The sequence below is a fragment of the Gekko japonicus genome, unplaced genomic scaffold (genome assembly GCF_001447785.1).
Source record: "Gekko japonicus isolate JY-2015 unplaced genomic scaffold, Gekko_japonicus_V1.1 scaffold3552, whole genome shotgun sequence".
Classification (NCBI taxonomy): Eukaryota; Metazoa; Chordata; class Lepidosauria; order Squamata; family Gekkonidae; genus Gekko; species Gekko japonicus.
The window spans coordinates 25038-44767 of NW_015162065.1; the positions used below are offsets into that span (position 1 = coordinate 25038).

Genomic DNA, 19730 nt, shown 5'->3' on the forward strand with positions numbered 1-19730 from the left:
AGGAGAAGAGGGAGGGTAAGTTGCTTCCTCCCTGCCTCTCCCCACCCCTGCCTGCCTGGAGCCAGGGAGGGCCTTGGCGGGGCTTCCTCGCACTCCCGCCGGCCTTGCAGGTCCACCGCCAGGCCCCTGATGTCAGTGGGTGTGGCATATGCTAATGAGTTATGCTAATGAGTTCCCCTAGCTCTTTTTCTACGAAACGACCCCTGGCAGGAGCCTACAAAATCAGGGGTTACCCTGCTTCCCCCCCCCCAGGGGCTGGCAACCCAAGTTCCTAACATTTTGGAGAGAAAGGAAATAGCTTTGCTTAGTTGTCTTGTAAGGTTTTGGTGGTATTAATCCAGTGCTGAACCTGCTTATGAATCGTGGGGACTTTTTTTTTTTTTTCTTTTTTTGCATTTGTGTTTGTATGTGCGACTTCTGGCGACTCTCACCGGAGCATGAAGGCCGTTCAGAGAAGTGGCTTGGTAGCCTGCCTCCGCCTCCCGACCCTGGTATTCTTTGGAGGCCTCCCATCCAAATACTTGCCAGGGTCGGTCCTGCTTAGCTTCCGGGATCTGACGAGATCGGGCTTGCCTGGGCTATCTAGGTCAGGGCATGGGGACAGTTTCTTGTTCGAGGTCAAGTTGATCGATACATTTCAGAACCGAGAATAAGCGCTTCCCTGTCAGTATCAGAATTATGTAAGATCCCAGTCCTAGGAGGCCTTACTACAAAGACATCTTTCACGGTCTTTGTAGTAATGCTGACGTGTATGAATGGAATTTTAGGGTTGTACCCAGGGCGTTCTTTGTAGAAAAAGCCCAGCAGGAACTCATTAGCATAATAGGCCATACCCAACAGCAGGAACTCATTAGCATATTAGGCCACACCCTGACATCACCAGTGCAGCTCATTAGCATATTAGGACACACCCCCATGCCTTCCCTTGGCTTGCCCGGGTGTCCCGTGGCTGCAGGGAGCCTGGGCAAGGCAGCCCTTGGACAGGGCCCCCCTGGCCCGCCCGCCTCAGAGTCGCCGGGGTGGTGTCGCTCTCCAGGCCTTCCCTCTGTAGCCACGCACGCAGACGTTTTGGCTGTAGCAGGTGTGGCCAACTCTAAAGCCAGCCGGAACTAGGGTTGCCAAATCCAAATTAACTTACCTCGGGGGAGTCCCGTGCCATCTTGGGAGTCCACCCAGGCGCGCCACCGCGATGATGCCACCCAGAAGTGACGTCATCACATCGGCACACTGGGGGCGGGGCCACTAGGATTTGGGGGGGACCATAGAGTTTCCCCTCAAATCATAGAGCGTCCCACCCCCAACGTGGCCAGCGTGATGATGACATCATCACGCTGGGGACGTGTGCCGGAAGGGGGTGGGGTTCCCCCCGGGGCCCGATTTACTGGCGTCGGGTAACGGGCCTCTCGGGCGTGGGTTTACCCGCCCCCCGCGGGGACTTGGCAAGCCTAGCCAGAACTCCGTTCCTGTGTGTTCCTGCCCAGAAATAGCCCTACTTGTACCTATACGTGGATTTCCCGCCTTTGCACCCCAGTCCTGACAAAGCGTTTGAACCCATAGCATCTCATATCTCTAAATAAAACATTCCCTGAAGAAAGTGCGTGTGGAGAGTGATATGACTGGGAACATCCACAGGGCGTCCAGACAAGAGCACAACAGAGGTGTTTTGTCATTGCCTTTCCCTGATGGTCTCCCATGCAAGTACTAGCCATGGCTGATCCAGCTTAGTTCCTGAGCTTTGACAATCCCGGGCTAAGGAGGGCTATTCAAGCTTCTGTACAATAAAGGGAACCTACACATTCAGAGGTAGTCTAGTGCCAAGAGGCTACATCAGAGGAAGGCCGCAGCCTCTACGCCCAGTTGCTGGAGCTGCAGAGGAACTGGTTGGCCGCTGTGTGAGACCGGATGCTGGACCAGATAGACCACCAGTCTGATCCAGCAGGGCTCTTCTTATGTAGGCCTCAGCCTCTATTCCCTGTTGTTGGCCTGCAGAGCAAATGGTTGGTCCCTGTGTGAGTCAGGATGCTGGACTAGAGGGACCCTCACTGGTCTGACCCAGCAGGGCTCTTCTGAGGTTCTTCTCAGGGGAATGTGAGCGAGGATTCGGGACTAGATGGACCACTGGCCTGATCCAACAGAGCTCTCCTTATATAGACCTCAGCCTCTATGCCCTGTTGTTGGCCTGCAGAGGAAACTGGTTGGCCACTTCCACATTCCCATGAGGGAGTGTCCACATTCAGAAATTGTCAAGCTCTGAACCCCAGTGCCATGAGGGGAACACTGCGACTTCTATGCCCTGTTGAAGGCCCTCCAGAGGAACTGGTTGGCCACTGTGTGAGGCAAGATGCTGGACTAAATGGTCCACTAGTCTGGTCAAGCAGGGGTCTTTTTTGAGGTTCTTATCAGGGGAAGGCCTCGGCCTCTCTGCCCTGTTGTTGGCCCTCCAGAAGAACTGGCTGGCCCCTGTTTGAGATGGGAGGCTGGACTGGATGGACCCTCTCTGGTCTGACCCAGCAGGGCTCTTCTGGTGTTCTTCTCAGGGGAAGGCCTCGGCCTCTCTGCCCTGTTGCTGGCCCTCCAGAGGAACTGGCTGGCCCCTGTGTGAGACGGGAGGCTGGACTAGAGGGACCCTCCCTGGTCTGACCCAGCAGGGCTCTTCTGGTGTCCTTCTCAGGGGAAGGCCTCGGCCTCTCTGCCCTGCTGCTGGCTCTCCAGAGGAACTGGCTGGCCCCTGTGTGAGGCAGGATGTTAGGCTAGATCAACCACTGGTCTTGTCCAGCAGATCTCTTCTTACGAAGACCGCCTCAGATCCCACAGACATTGGTTGTTATAACCTTATTCACTTCATACGAACGTACAGCCAGGCAGCTGTCCTGGTCCCCTGTCTGGAATCCTCCTCTCCTTCCCTTGCAGACTCCGCGCAGCAGGCGGGCTTCGCTTCACAAGGTTGGTTCATCGGCTTTGTCAGTGCCATCGTCCTCCTGATCCTGGTCCTGGTGCTCCTCTGCTTCATCAAGCGCAGCAAGGGTGGCAAGTACTCGGGTGAGGTGCCCCCAGCCCCACCCTAGCATCTCGCAGCAGATCCCCCGTGGGCCTTCCCCCCCAGGCTATTATCACTTATCCGTTACGTAGCGGTTTTTTTAAAGCGTGCCTGGTGTCGTTCGTCCTCACAACAGTCCCGTGAGGTAGGTTACTATCATCCCCATTTCACACAAGAAGAAGAAGACCGAGCCTGGTGGGGAGTGGTTGACGTCCATCTAGCAAAGACGCAGTTGGACTAGGAGTTGAACCCGGGTGGCGCAGATGGATAACCCGAGTGGCGTCAGAGAAGGGGGGAAACAAATAAAATGGTCATAAAGCGCACAGGGAGGTTCCGCGTTCAGCCTGTGAGCAGCTCCGTGGCATGAGCGAATCCTGAACTCAGGAACACCAACAGGCTTAGCAGCCGTTGCTTCGTTCATGCCGTTCGTTGGGAGCTCCCCTATCACGGGTTCTCGTCGTATTCCCAGAACTACGAGTCCCAGGGTTCCTTGCGAGGAACTCGTGACAATTAAAGCTGTCAAAACCGTCACAAAATAAGAAAGTGTTACGATAGAATCGTCGTTTGTGCACCGATACCTGCTATCGTCTCTGACAAAAGAGGTTTGGTAGGTTTTTTTTTTTTTTTGAAGTGTTTCCAAAAAAACCTGCAAAACCTATTTGACCTGAGACGTTAGCAGGTCGCTGTGCGTACTGTAGGTCTTCATCATTCCATCTTCAACTCTCCTGAACAACTAACATCCCTTTCCGGCCCCAGATCCCTTCCCGGAAACCATTGAATCTTTTAGTCCCCGGACTGAAAGTAGCTCCTTCACAACCCCTTCCAATCCCAACCATACAGTCCGTGCTCCAGAAGAGAAACTACCAGTCCCGTAGCCGGGATATTTTTTAAAAAATAGGGGGGGCTTTTAAAAAATCGGGGGCACTGAAATTCGCGGCCTCCCACCTGCTTCTCTCTCAAAGCATTTAAAGGGACCCTTTAAATGCTTTGGGGGAGTAGCGGGGGCCATGCGCCCGCTCTCCAAGCTGCGAATTTAGAGCTTGGAGTGCAGGCGTCTGCAGCCTCCCCCCATTTCTTCCCAAAAGTCGTGGTGCTTTGGGAGGAATTCCGGGTGCCGGGAGGCCCTACCCTAGCTACGGGCCTGGAAACGACACATCACCACTGCCTTATAGGCAGCGGAGAGGTATAGCTTTCTCTTCCGGAGAGATCATTTGGTACTAACCCCACCCCCACCCCCACCCCGCCCCCAGTTCCGAAACCCTGCCTAGGGTGGTCCCCACCTCCTAACCCTTTCTTCTAGTTTAACACGTGCTCTCTTCTGTTCTAGTTAAAGACAAGGAAGATACGCAGGTGGATTCTGAGGCCCGGCCAATGAAGGATGAGACTTTCGGGGAATACAGGTACAAAGCAAAGAAGCAGAGATGTCTCTCCAAATGCCCAAAGGGCGACAGGTGGGGCCGGGCCGGGGTGTGGTCAAAGTCAAGGTGCCATTGCCCCACAATTACACGTTAGCATTTGAGTGATGTGTTTATGCATAGGACTGATGGCACGAGGGCTGAACCACATGTATACACACCCACAACTGGTCCCATTTCTCATAGAAGTGTGGGGGTCTAGTGCTTCGCTCCCCAGTGTGGTGGCCCTGAGATCATGGCGCCAGTGTTCCCTCCAAGCTGAGTTGGTGTGAGCCAGCTCACCGTTTTTTAGCCTCCGGCTCACACATTTCGCTCAGGAAGGATGGCTCTCATTTATGCAGTCGCCAAATCACTCAGTCACCACTCGAATGCCAGTAGCTCATAAAGTAGGATTTTTGCTCACAGGACTCCACAGCTTAGAGGGAGCATTGCATAGCATCCACCAATACTTCCCTTAGCGTGCCCACCAACAGGCTTGTAGCTATGATGGAGCTTTGGGGAGCTCAGCCCCCTTTCTTAAAGGTAAGTAATATATGAGAGACCTCCTAGTTGATGCAAGATCAGCGTTATAGAAACAACCAGGGAAGCGTTTTGTATATAATGCAATAGATGCTATACTGAAATTTTATACAAAGTGTAAATTAATTTGTAAAGTCCTTCATTCATAAATTCATAAAATGCCACCTATTAATTCATACATAAGTCTTCATTTATAGCATTTCATAGCGTGCAGCAGACTGGACTGGAGCCTGGCGTGAAGGTTGTTGTTTCCTATTTGGAACATAAGCTTTGATAAGCAGAGAGAGAAAAAACCTTGGAAAATAAAAGAGACGACACTCAGTGCAAAATGTTGATTAAGAGCATTTACTTCTGAGGAAGTCATAAGAGAATTTACTTCTGAGGAGCGAAACGAAGACTCAAGCCGGAAGCGTCGTTAATATATTGATGCATTGTGATTCTCTTAATGTATTGTGATCTGTTTATAATATTGAGATCCTTATGTATGAATTAATAGGTGGTATTTTATGGATTTATGAATTAAGCACTTTAAAAATTAATTTGCACTTTGTATAAAATTGCAATATAGTATCTATTGCATTATATACAAAACGTTTCCCTGGCTCTTTCTAAAACTCTGACCCTTTCTTAAAGGCACAGGCCCACAATAATTTCTCCTGTAACTGCTTTTTTCATTCATTTTTAAAGATTTTTAAAAAGGTGCGCACTTCTTTAAACAGAGTGGGGTGCTGTAGTTGACTAATTCTCGCATTGAGCAAGGAGGTTGGAAAATTTGACCTCTGGGGTCCCTTCTAACTCTGTCAAGAAACTGGTCTCCCTTAAGAGAGTTTTTCCGCCTGTTCCTAGATCCAGAGGAAATAGCTGTGTTAGTCTATTGCTGCAAAACAGTAAAAAGCCCTTTTTAAGACTAACAAGTTTTATTGTAGCATAAGCTTTTGAGAAACACAGTCCTCTTCGTCAGATGCAGAACTGTGTTCCTCGAAAGCTTATGGTACAATAAAGTTTGTCAGCCTTAAAAGTACTACTGGGCTTTTTACTATTTTTCTGTCTGTTAGCTTTCTTGACTGCTGGCTTGTTCTCAGAATTGTTGCTGAGGCTGGCAGAAGTGATTAACTTGCAGCAGCTGAGAACTGTCATCTCAAGTGGCTGACAGCTTGCAATTTAGAGATCTATCCTTGCAACAACTTTCTATTGGCAAAAAGGCTTTTCTTTCTGCCCTGAGAACTTCAGCCCCAGCTGAAAAAATTTCTCCTGCAAGCCACAAAATCCTGGCGACGAGCCTGCCCACCAAGCTTATCAGACAGTGGGCAGGCCCATTGTAAGGAAGTAAGTAAAACACTGAATCACCGTGTATAGTTTTACAATTTTTAATATTTTTATATTGTGCTGAATATGAATTATTAAAGTATTTTAGAGTGATTCATTAACACAAATACAAATTAACCATGGAGCTCAACAGTACATTCCGAATGGCCATTTGAAATGTATTGTAGACCTAGTCACATCGTAGTTTTGATATTGGCGATTCCCAGTCACCAGAACTTAAATGCAGTAATAGCATGGCAACAATATAGTATATGAACTACTACTAAGAATCTTGAAACACTGCCTTCAGTACTTCAAGATGGTGTTGAATCAACAACAACAGACAAACCTGATGAAGAGTACGCAAACGGAATGATCACTAGAACGCTGTTGTTTGTCTTAGTTGCCTTTGTAATAAGTATATTAGATTAGGGCCTTGTGCCAAAGATAAGGCCTTGTTATTGGCTGTAAATATTTCTACAGAAGTGACATCATTAGGGATCCCAAGTCCACCTGGGGGGCGGGGAAGCCCCCGCTCCAGAGGCCCGTTCCCCAGTGCCACCAGATCGGGCCCCGGGGGGAACTCCTCCCCGACATGCGCGTCACCCGGAAGTGACCCGGGCACGCTGGGGGCGGGACCACAGCCATACAAGGGAAAACTCTATGGTTTTCCCTTGTATGGTCATGGCCCTGCCCCCAGCATGCCCGGCGTCATAACGTCACTTCCTGGTGACATGTGTGCGGCGTGTGTGTGCTTTGCGCGCGCGCGCTCCAGGATCCACCCAGGATTCCCCCGCCGCCAAGGTAAGTTCCACTTGGCAACCCTAGACATCATTCTGAATGTACTGTTGAGCTTCATGGTTAATTTGTATTTGTGTTAATGAATCACTCTAAAATACTTTAATAATTCATGTTCAGCATAATATATTTAAAAAATGTAAAATTATACATGGTGATTTAGTGTTTTGCTTAGTTACATACACCGTGGTCCGGTTTGTTGCCATTGTAAGGAAGAGCTTGTTATCGGCTGCCCTCGTTGAAATGGAAGTGTTCTCCACTAGAAACCCTCCAGTCCGTCCATCCCAGCCTTGCCTCACCAATGGGGGAAGGGGAAGGAACAGCTCCCACCCAGCTGGTGACCACCCGTCCTCACCCACTTTGCATGGGGTCGTGTTGAAGGATTGTGGGGTCTGCAGCCCGAACCCCCAGGGTCCGAAGGATCAGTGTGAGACTAGCCCAGACTTTGAATTAATCCCAGAGAGAGACAGTCCAGTCGGCTTCACACTAACATACTATATTTATTGAACTTTATAAAAAAGAGTACAGAGAACGAATGGTTCATCAGTGTGGCTTTTGTGCCGTCCCGCATGGGACTGCGCAGTTGCAGGCCAGCCACCAGGAGGAGCTAGCGAGCTAAAAAAACTTCTTATAGAAACCCAAGCGTGCTAGTCTTCCCATAGCAACAGTGCCCTTTCCCGCCCAAAAGTCACATGATATGGGAGGAGCTAGCACTTCTCCCCTCAGTTCTCTTTTTGCCGCCACAAAGTGAGGACGTCTTTCTCAGCGAGCGGTTCTAGGTCATGAGGAGATCTTCTTCTTCTCAATGGCTCTGTTCAAAAAACGTAAAGACTGTGGTGCCAAAATGGCACAAGCAGATGAGCACCCCACCCACCCCCAAAGGAACGTTCCTTGTCTGTTCACCAAGACCAAGAAGTATTGGCGAAACAGCCCGGGACAGTGTACAGACAGACAACATATACCCTTCTGGTCAACTGTAGGATTCAATGCAAGATGCTGCTCAGGAATGGGGTGGTCTTTGATAGAAACCAGACCCCACCCACTTACTGATGGTATGAACTCCTTGCTCAGCTATGAACTTTTGCCCAGGCAATTTTTTACAATGTTCCTAGATACTATGGTGCCTCACGTACTAATCTCAAAGGTTTAGGCTTGGCGCCTGATACATGGAAGCCCTGGAAGGCATATGAACTCGGGCAAAGATACATTAGGAGAGCAAGGCATGTAGGCATGTGGCTCTGAGAGCAAAGAAGAAGGAGACTGGATTTATACCCTGCCCTTCACTACCTGAAGGAGAGTGGCTTACAAACGCCTTTCCCTTCCTCTCCCCACAACGGACACTCTGTGAGGTAGGTGGGGCTGAGAGAGCTCTTTCAAGGACTGCAGATTTTTTAAAAACGTTGCTTTGGTAGCAGCTGCCACCACCACACAACACGGCAGCCATTTTGTGACTGCTATCACCACTCTGTGTCAGAATTCCAAAGGTGCCCACAGGCTCAAAAAAGCTGGGGACCCCTGATCTAACCCCACTTCGTGCACACATTTCTGCTTTTTGCCCTCTGCTGGATGCCTTTATCAATCTGATGTTGGTTCTCCTTCTTTCTCTTTCTTCCCTTTTCTCGCTTCGCTTGTGCAGATCCTTGGAGAGGTAAGAGAGGAAGGGGCGTGTCCTGGGACTGAGGAAGATGGGGCTGGAGGGAATGGGGCACTCACGCTCTTGCCCGTCTTTCTCACTGTTCTCATTCCACCAGAGTCCAATGCTTTATTTCACATTAACGGCATCTGTAAGTGGTTCATTCCAGGATGCATGTCATTCTTTTACGGAGCAACTAACCATGTTTATTTTAAAATCTTTTCTCCTTTTCTGAATTTAGTTGCCAAGTACTGAGAAGCAGGGAAACCTTAAACTTCCCCCACCCCCATGCCATTTTCTTATATGAAAAAGCTCCCCCCACACTACTTTTACCCATGCTGGGGGGAAATGCTCCCCTTCACACATGCACACACACTGCTGCTCTGTTGACCAACGGGGGGGGGGAAATAAACTAAAAAAAATTGCCTTTCGTCCAACAGCTTTATGTCACTTCTGGGGAAAACCGAGATGTGACATCATGCCTCTCTAGGAATCGCCGGAAACTCTGTGGTTTTACCCATAGAGTTTCCGGCTCACACTCCTAGAGAGGCATGGTGTCACTTCTGGGTTTCCCCTGGAAGTGTTGTGTTGCTGTTGCGCTGACACCTCCCTCGTGTCCCCACACCCCCAACTCTCGCTGGTTTCCAGGAACTGGCTGGCAAGCATACTCCCCATACCTTTTTTGAACTGTGTCTTTGATTGTGAAAAAAGTGCTTAAGCTCCTCCCCATTCACACACAAGAAATTATAGCCATTCACGAGAGAAACTGAAAGGAAAGAGAAGAAAGGGGCAAAGATTTTAATGGACAGCTAGCCCTGAGAAACCTCAATAGTTCTTTGGCAGCCCATGTGGGACTGCAATTGTGCTTTAAGTTTTTCAAAGTTGCCATGAATCAGGTCTGAAGAAAATAAAACAGAGAAGAGTGGGATGCAGTGGGTTAGCTTCAATATTCGGCTTTTCCGCATTCTGATTTTTCTCATTTTCACGTTCCTGTTTCTTCAAGGGTTTCTTCAGAGTGGGATGCAGTGGGTTAGCTTCAATATTCGGGTTTTCCGCATTCTGATTTTCCTCATTTTCATGTTCCTGTTTCTTCAGGGGTGGGTGGGTGTTCTGTATGCGTTTTGCTCCCTCTACTGGTCAATTTGATATCAGACTGGTTTACGTCCAGCATAAAAACCTGCAGTTTAAATCTGCAAGGAGATAAGCCAGACGTGAACCTCTGTGATACTGAATCGACCACTAGAGGGAGCATATTGAATCGACCACTAGAGGGAGCATATTGAATCGACCACTAGAGGGAGCATATTGAATCGACCACTAGAGGGCGCAAAATGTGTACAGAACAGAAAAAAACCTGAAGAAACAAGAACTTACAAGCAAGAAAAATGAGAATGCAGAAAAGCCCATTGTCTGAATTGGTCATTAAAAGTGAGCGAAAAATAACGGCAGTTTCATAGGGAACTACCTGTAGCACTCATCAGAGACATCAGAGACGCCAATGTTGGATCAGGCCAAAGGCCCATCCAGTCCAACACTCTGTGTCACACAGTGGCCAGAAATACCAGTGCCATCAGGAGGTCCAGCAGTGGGGCCAGGACATTAGAAGCCCTCCCACTGTTGACCCCCCCCAAGCACCAAGAAGACAGAGCATCACTTGCCCCAGAGCCCCTAGCTATACCTTGTGGCTAATAGCCGCGGATGGGTCTCTGCTCCATATGATTATCTAATTCCCTTTTGAAGCCGTCCATGCTTGTAGCTCCCACCACTTCCTGTGGCAGTGAATTCCATGTGTTAATCACTCTTTGGGTGAAGAAGTACTTCCTTTTATCCGTTCTAACCCGACCGCTCTGCAGTTTCATGGAGTGCCCACGAGTTCTTGTATTGTGAGAAAGGGAGAAAAGTACCTCTTTCTCTACCTGCTCTTTCCCATGCATAATCTTATAAACCTCAATCATGTCACCCCTCAGTCGTCGTTTCTCCAAGCTAAAGAGCCCTAAGCGCCTTAACCGTTCCTCATAGGGAAAGTGTTCCAACCCTTTTATCATTCGAGTTGCTCTTTTCTGCACTTTTTCCAAAGCTATAATATCTTTTTTAAGGTGTGGTGCCCAGAACTGCACACAGTATTCCAAATGAGGTCTCACCATTGATTTATATAGGGGCATTATTATATTGGCTGATCTGTTTTCAATACCCTTCCTAATAATCCCCAGCATAGCATTGGCCTTCTTTATTGCAGTCACACACTGTCTCGACATTTTCAGTGAGTTATCCACTACAACTCCAAGATCTCTCTCTTGATCAGTCTCTGCCAGTTCAGACCCCATCAACGTGTATTTATATTTAGGATTTTTGGCTCCAATGTGCATCACCTTGCACTTGGCCACATTGAACCCCATTTGCCATGTTGACGCCCACTCGCCCATCCTTGACAGATCCCCTTGGAGTGCCTCACAATCCTCACTGGTTTTCACCACCCTGAACAACTTTGTATCATCCGCAAATTTAGCCACTTCACTGCTTACTCCCATCTCCAAATCATTAATGAACAAGTTAAAAAGCAGTGGACCAAGTACTGATCCCTGCGGTACCCCACTGCTTACCACCCTCCACTGAGAAAATTGCCCACCTACACTCACTCTCTGTTTTCTATGAACTAGCCAGTTTTTGATCCATAAAAGGACTTGTCCTTCTATCCCATGATTTTTGAGCTTACTTAGGAGCCTTTGATGAGGAACTTTATCAAAAGCTTTCTGGAAGTCAAGGTAAATAATATCTATTGGATCCCCCTTGTCCACATGTTTGTTCACCCCCTCAAAGAACACTAACAGGTTAGTGAGACAAGATCTTCCCTTACAGAAACCGTGCTGAGTCTGCCTCAATAGGTTTTGTTCATCTATGTGCCTACTAATTCTTTCCTTAATAATGGTTTCCACCAATTTACCCGGTATCGACGTCAGACTGACTGGCCTGTAATTTCCCGGATCTCCTCTGGAACCCTTTTTAAAGATGGGAGTGACATTAGCTACCTTCCAATCCTCAGGAATGGAGGCAGATTTTAAGGAAAGATTACATATCTTTGTCAGGAGATCTACAAGTTCACATTTGAGTTCTTTCAGAACTCTCGGATGTATGCCATCTGGGCCTGGTGATTTTTCAGTTTTTAAGTTGTCTATCAGTTTTAGGACCTCCTCTCTCATCACCTCAATCTGACTCAGGTCTTCCAACACCCCTCCTGAAATCAGTGGTTCTGGAGTGGGCAAGCACTTCTCATCTTCCACAGTGAAGACGGAGGCAAAAAATGCATTTAGCTTCTCAGCCATTTCCCTATCATCCTTCAATACTCCTTTTACCCCTTGGTCGTCCAAGGGCCCCACTGCCTCCCTGGCTGGTTTCCTGTTTCTAATGTATTTGAAGAAAGTTTTATTGTTGGTTTTTACGTTTTTTGCTATATGCTCCTCATATTCCCTTTTTGCCTGCCTGACCTCAGACTTGCATTTTATTTGCCATAGCCTGTGTTCCGTTTTATCAGCCTCACTGTGACTAGCTTTCCACTGCTTAAAGGAATTCTTTTTACTTTTTACAGCCTCCATTACTCTGTTTGTTAACCATGCAGGCTTTTTCCTATACCTGTTTGTGCCTTTCCTAACCTGCGGAATATATATTTTTTGAGCTTCTAGGATCGTAGTTTTAAATAGATCCCAAGCTTCCCCAATTGTTTTGACCCTTTCTACTTTTCCTTTCAGTTTCCTCCCCACGTGTCCCCTCATATCAGAGAAATTACCCCTTTTAAAGTTAAAAATGGTTGTGTGAGTCTTTTTGGCCGTCCATACTGTGGAGGGACATTATTTTCAAAGAACGGTGGACCTGGGGCTTATCTGCGTTTTCATTTTCCTCACTTGTAAGTTCCTGTTTCTTCAGCCCACCCCCCGGTTCTGCATTGCTTTGCTTCTTCTAGTAGTCAATTCGGTATCACGCATAAAAACCTGCAGTGGAAATCTGCAGGGAGAGAAGCTGGACATAAATCGATGTAATATCGAATCAACCACTAGAGGGAGAAAAACAAGTGTGAAACGGGGGGGAAACCCCCTGATGCAACAGGAACACGCAAGCAAAGAAAATAAGAATGTGGAAAAGACTGGTGCCCCAGCAGAAACATAAAATGGACTGGGCGCAGTTCCGCTCGCGCAAAAACTTGTGTAACAACTAGCCCTTTCCTCCCTAGATGTGACAGTGCTCAGAAACTGGGCTAGCTCACGTACCTTTTACCAATGAAAGAAGACTCGTGCGCAAACGGAAATGCAAGTGGCTACCGCAATCCTTTCCCCCTCGTGTTTCCCCTGCTGCAAGAGCTCTAGCAAACTTTTGCACTAGATCCCATCCATTATGTGAAACCCTGATCTATTATAACCACGAATTTAACCCGCGTTAAGGGGTCAGGAGAGGGGGGGGGGCGTTTTTGTGTGCGGCAGAACAGTGTTTTTTTTTAAAAAAACATTTTTTTATTTTTCTCATATTAACAACACAATAACTTAAAACGGCGTCAGACCGTTCAGCATAAAACATGTGTTTCAACAAATTACATAATAGCAGAGAACATAACAAAAGATATGGCTCCACCCTTTATCCAGGTGATTAGAACAATACAGCTACCTTCCATGGATACAATCCCGTCTGCAAGATAGAAATGACCTATTATATTTAATAGAAAACAATATCTAAATATTTGACATTTTTTATATATAGTAAATTAGAACATGAGTTAACATAATCTAAAAATGGGAGCCATTTTTCTCGAAAATTATTTGTCCTGGTTGGAGTATGTGAGACAGTTATTTGAGTTGCTATTTTGTCGGCTACAGCCATGTCCCAGCATTTAGATGTCCGTTGCTTCAAAGTAGGTATAGTTACTTGGTTCCATTATTGTGCTATCAACGATTTAGCCGCAGAGAGTAACAGTGAAACAAGTTCTGAAGTTTGTCTAGTCAGAGATAAGTTTGGCCAATAGTTCAGGAGTATCGATTCCGGCTTATTTGAAATATTGTGACCAATGATTTTCGAGATTTCACTAAGAATATTCTCCCAGTATTCAAAGATTTTGGGGCAAGCCCACCAAGAGTGTAAAAACGTTCCTTTTTTTACCACAACCCTTCTTTGGGTTTGCCTTAAACTTACACAAGAACACTCGGCTTGGCGTAAAGCACCAGCGAGAATAGATTTTGAAGGTTGGTAGTTTAACCAGAAGATTATTGGTCTGACAGGGCTCTTTTTGTAGAAAAAGCCCAACAGGAACTCATTAGCATAATAGGCCACACCCAACAGCAAAACCCATTAGTATATTAGGCCACACCCTGACAGCACCGCTCATTAGCACATTAGGCCACACCCCCATGTTACCTGAAGTGTGGTCATCCAGCCACAGCTACCTTTCCCTTCTTATTCTGTTTACCTTGTTTGTTATCAAAACCCAGGGCCTTTTTTTGTAGCAGGAACACCCCTAATGTAGCCAATCCTAATGAGTTTCTGCTATTGGGTGTGGCCTATTATGCTAATGAGTTCCTGCTGGGCGTGGCCAACTCAGGAGCCAGCCGGAACTTTCCTGCCCAAAAATAGCCCTGATTGGTCATAAACGGAAATGAGTTCCAAATTTTAGCCCAATGCTGATCTTTTGTTAGCAAAACACAGTCCTTCTCCCAGGCTAGTTGTTTTTCAAGTCCAGGAGCCCCGCAGAGACCAACAAGAGCTTCAGGGGGTAAGCTTTCAAGAGTCAAAGCTCCCTTCGTCAGATACGAGTAGAGCAGAAATGGGGATCTCTGAGTCCTTTTATCCTCGTCGGAAGGTGGGAGGGGTGTCGTACAGGGACCGAGGGTCTGATCCGGTATGAGTCAGCTTCACGTGTCCGAGTGCTACCCGCCTCCCGTTGAAACCATTGCTTGTAAGGAAACCGGATTATATCCAAGGCAGGGGAGGGGGGGGATAGAATGTGTGCGTGTTTGTGTTTGCGTCCATACGTAATCGTGCCGTCGTGGCAAATACGACCAAAGTGGTGTGTAGGATTTGACCCTCCGTCTGAACCCCCTTCTTCTCTCTCATTGTCTTCCTGCCTTGAAGTTCATCCATGCTTAGAATTAGGTAACAAGCCCTCCACCCCGGACTCCTTGCCTCCTGGACTGCCTTCCCTGCGCACAACCACTCTGTCCTCTCAGCTGCCCCCCCCCGTGTCTTGAAGGGGGGGCTTCAGGAGGCACTGAATAGAGGCTTAGCCCGAGCTGAGCAAATTTGCCTGCTTCCCTCTTTGCTCAGAGCAACGGGCTCGGACTGCTGTCGCTGCTTTGCCAGGATTGGGGAGAGGGGGCCACAGAGGACATGGTTGCAGGCATTTTGCACCCTCCTACGGCCTGCCAGCCAGCCACCCTCCAGCGCTTGCTTCGTCATGTCCATTTACGCATTTCTGTCTGATGTCTGATGTCATCTCCATAACATGCACTCCATTGGGCAATTGAGCATCCCTTTGGAACTTTTGGCACCCAGTATTCTTGAGCCACAACTAGGCGCATTATGCAATTCCACACAAACGCAGAAAAGCGACAGAACTCTGCCTTTTGAGCATCTCACCTTTTTTTTTTAAAGTATATTTCTGGCCTCTATGGAGGTGAAATATGCTCCGGAGGTGGGGGGGGTGTCAATGCCTTGTGTACCCCCACCCCTGGTGACAAGAAGAAGCAGGGGGGGGGAATGCAAACTTAAAAAATCTGTGCGAATTTGCTTAATGTGCCCAATTCATACAAGTGGCAGATTTCAGCCGTTCTTGGTACAGAATCAGGATATCCTTGACTGAAAGTGTGATTTTTTTTTTAAATGCAAAAGCAGCCAAATTTCCAACTCTTGTCACATCTGCTATTACTAAGTCCTTTCTACGATCCTGTAGTTGAACGAGTCTGGTTTTGGGTTTTTTGGGTTTTTTACAGAGTCTCCTTTGCAGGCCTGTTTTTCGAGTGCGCGCACACTTCACTCCGTTACACTGCCAGTCGTGCACTCGTGTATCCTCTTCCCTGAGTGCATTCCTTGTGGAGTTCCATCAAAGAAACTTTCCACATGCCGTGCATGAATGCATTTGTTTCTTTCGCTTTTCACATCTGTTATTATGCTCTGGATCCTGATCGTGCATGTTTGCCCGGCCAGTCTGTTTACCGATGTCTGTTTCCGCTGTGACCCGGGCATGCTTCCTTGGGGTGTATATACTATTTTTGTGCGCGGCTAATGCATCTTGGGTACTCAAAGTTTTTGCTGCTGCTGCTGTTTTTAATTCTGTGTGGTCTCTGAGATAATTGGGGCACCCTCCCTGAATTTTCAGGTTTCAAGTATTTTTTTAAATGAACTGTATCCCTTCAGCTTGTCAAGATACAAGGAAGGCGCGTTTCAGGCAGACAGGGTTCTCCCTGTATCCTCAGAGAGAAGCAAACGTCTTCCCCATCATCTGATTTTTTCCTCGCCAGTGACTGTAAAAAAAGCCAACAATTTGAGTATTTGGACCTTATTTCTGAAACAAGCAGTTTTTGGTTTTTTTAAAAAGAATAATTTAATACATTAGCTAAGTGTCGCTAAAAATCAGTTGACACTGTCATGGAAAGGAGAAGAATGGGATGTACCTCTAGAAATCCCGATGATTTCGGTGGGAGTTAGCTGTGATTAAGAGTAGCATGATCGAGTCCTTGTCTATCGTGTCCTTGTCTTTGGGCGTGTTTGGCATAGGGTTGCCAATCCCCAGTTGGGGGCACGAGATCCTCTGGTTTGTAGCCCCTCCCCCTGCTTCAGGGCTATCAGAAACTGAGGGGCAGAGAAATAGCTGCTGGTGCTCCATTATACCCTACGGAGACCAGTCCCCATAGGATATAATGGAGAATTGATCTGTGGGTATCTGGGGCTCGGGGGGGCTGTTTTTGAGATAGAAGCACCACATTTTCAGCATAGCTGCTGGTGCCCCTCCTCAAAATAAACCCCAAGTTTCAAAAACATTGGACCAGGGGGTCCAATTCTATGCACCCCAAAAGCAGGTGCCCCCATCCTCCATTATTTCCAATGGAGGGAAAGCATTTAAAAGGAATTTGGTCCCTTTAAATGTGACGGCAACTCACTCAGATTTAGAATTCCCTCTCCCAGACCCTTCCTCCCCTCTCCCGGAGGCTCCTGGTAAGTCCCCCACCCGCTGGCAACACTAGTTTGGCGTGAATTTCCGATAGGTCCTCTCTCCCAAAAACATGCAAAGGCGACCCATACTGGATATTGCACAGTCATTGTGCAATAGTAATCACTGTGCAATAGGACCGGCTCATGCACATAGGGGAATGCAGTTTTGAATACTTTTCTGGCTATGGTCCAGGGCAAGAGTATTGCATGTTACCCTACAGAACACATAGTGATTACCTGAGTCTTGGCACATGGATGGACATTGTGCTGACATTATGCCACAACATTAATTCACAAGGCATTTCCTTGTGTGTACGAGCCAGTCCGATTGCAAATGACTGCTATTGCACAATGATTGTGCGATATCCAGTTTATGCAGCCTTGGTGCCCTCTTTAACTTAAAGCCAGTCGGCTTGCCCAAAATGAGATTCAGAGGATGCTTCCTAAGTGATTCTGATTGGAGCACCTCAGTTGGTGCTCATGGTTGGCCCAACACATTTTGGTGCCTGGAATTGACAAACCACAGCAGTTTGGGGCCTGAGGTCACCCTTGGCGAGTGAAACGAACCCATCGGGCTACCAGCATTCTTACAGTGCCTCAAGACTCTCCTTTTCCCCACTACAGTGACAATGAAGAGAAGCCCTTCACAAGCAGCCAGCCCTCTTTGAACGGCGACATCAAAGCCCTCGGAAGCGACGACAGCCTGGCGGACTACGGGGGAAGTGTGGACGTCCAGTTCAACGAGGACGGCTCCTTCATCGGCCAGTACAGCGGTCAGAAAAGCAAAGAAGGAGGTGGAAACGACAGCTCGGGCGCTACCAGCCCCACTAATGTGGCTGCAGCCCTGGAGTAAGAGGGGGCGTTTCCACAAAGTATGCCCCCCCAATCCGGGGGGAAGAGGATTTCCCTCTGGATTATTTGGGGGAGCAAAGACGTAAAAAAAACCCCAACCCCCAACAAGGGAAACGAAACAACTTCCTCATTCGAAAAATCATCTCCCTTAAACAGAAACGGTAAATGGGGTGGACTCACCCCTTTGTTTACTAATCAACCCCTCCTCCAAAAATCAGGGAGGGTCAGAAAATCAGGGGATCCCCCCCCCCAAAATTATCCACCCTACCCGAGAAAAGTCAATCTCTCATTTCCGCCCTTCCCCACCCCAAAAAAAGATGTCCTCAGCCAAAATATGTATGTGTGCGGCGAGGAAGGAGGAGCCACGATAGGGGCCAACGGGGCGGGGCTTACGTAAACGAAAGTGGTGGGGGCGTCGGTGGGGAGGGGCTCAGGGTTCAACGTTGCCAAAAGAACTGACGCTCCCTCCTCAAGCCCTGGAAATGTTTATTATTTGTAAATTGTCGGAGGGGAGGGGGTTCGGGTTAGCCGGTGGCGCAAAGTCACATCTTCGCTCCAACCCAGGAAAGGTTAGTAAGAGCCCGGAGATGTGGGATACGATCCCTGCCTTTGGGATAGAGTCTGCGGATGTCTCGTGGGTTAAGCGGAAGGATCAGGAGCCGCAGTTCAGAAGTCCTTCAGAAAGGAACCAGCTTACGTGAGACAGAAAGTCAAAGGGGCTGCGGATCATTCGATCACACGGGGCGCCCTCCTCTTCTTCCGGATTACGCCGACCGAGATCTCCTAACATCTCCAGCTGAACCTCGACCCCGCTTCCCCGATCTGCCAAGTCTCCTTCCCTTCGTCCCTTTTAAAATTCTTTGCTCTGTATTCAAACCATGCCTCGTCCCAGCTTTCTGGGAACAGTGGTTTTCAAACTATCTTTTTTTTTACAGTCAGGGAATCGTTTCCACGTTATCGTGTCCACCAAGGGACTCCTGTGTGTCTGCCACGGAACTTGTACGTTTGCAAAGGATTCTGGGACATATTCTAGAATTCGGGTCCTGCGGGTCATTGGTCGGCCAGCTTACCGGGCCTCATAGCGGCCCTGCAGGGACCGGGCATGCTCTGGAACCCCCTCGACATCCCCCCCCACTGTTAGTTATTCGTTGCAGGGGGGAGACAGATAACCCGGAACACAGTTTGAAAACCGCTGTCCGCACGACCTCCCTTTCTGGTGCTGAATTTCCCTCTCGGGGTTCCCCCCCTCTCTCTCTCCTTTTCTCCTTTTCGGGGTGCCACATTACTTCACATCTCTCTTTCTTACAATGACCAAAATCTAGGGTTCCCTCCACTGGGCCCGAACGCCACCATTTCACAAACATGCCACTCTTCCCCCCCCCATTCCTCACCCCACAGGAAGCTCCCCCAACCCCAAGAGACCCCCTCCCCGCTTCTTGAATGCATCTCACGCAGCTGCCTTGCGACACAGTCTGTCTTTCAATAGTGGCCTCTCGTTCACCGAATCGACCCCTCCCCTCCCGCCTCCACCCCGGTCTGGTATAATATTTTTTCCTCTCGTGCTTGTCGGGGATAAAATCAATCCTTGCTCTCCTTTTTTTGCATAAAAAAAGCTTCGAAAAATTTAAAAAAAAAATAAGTACGGATGTTTTGAGAACCCCCCCATCAAATAACTCCCCCCCCCCCTCAAAAAACCCCCCCCCCCCCGTGCGCGCCTTCTCCCTGGGTCTGTAAATATTTCAAACCCTTGTGCTCGAGTTTGTTTTAGGTGTCTTAGGACTGGTGTTTTGAAGTCTTCTGGTTGGTCTATTTAGGTGGCTTGGATTTTAAAAAAAAATAATAAGGAAAAAAACCCCACACATTTTAAAAGGTCCCCTACCCTCTTCCCCCTGTGATGCCATTTCCCGCTCCCTCGTTCCAAGCCTCCCTGCCCTGTGTATTCCCTTTTGTCAGGTCTGTTGCTATCTACCTTTCTCTCTCGATGGCT

The 19730-nt window shown here is 48.2% G+C and overlaps 2 protein-coding genes across 2 annotated transcripts in view; both read left to right on the forward strand.

The window, feature by feature from the left end:
* Window positions 1–18105, forward strand: part of L1CAM (L1 cell adhesion molecule) — a gene marked incomplete at its 5' end in the record, with an annotated part of 42754 nt that extends 24649 nt beyond the window's left edge. The window contains 5 exons of the mRNA XM_015405613.1: window positions 2911–3039; window positions 4365–4437; window positions 8711–8722; window positions 14816–14836; window positions 17516–18105. Coding sequence (XP_015261099.1) covers window positions 2911–3039; window positions 4365–4437; window positions 8711–8722; window positions 14816–14836; window positions 17516–17744 — 464 coding nt within the window. The remainder of the gene's footprint in view (window positions 1–2910; window positions 3040–4364; window positions 4438–8710; window positions 8723–14815; window positions 14837–17515) is intronic.
* A 225-nt stretch (window positions 18106–18330) lies between these two features.
* The window catches only part of PDZD4 (PDZ domain containing 4), a 71982-nt gene continuing 70582 nt past the window's right edge, over window positions 18331–19730 (forward strand). The window contains exon 1 of the mRNA XM_015405614.1: window positions 18331–18440. Within this exon, the coding sequence (XP_015261100.1) occupies window positions 18331–18440 (110 nt within the window). The remainder of the gene's footprint in view (window positions 18441–19730) is intronic.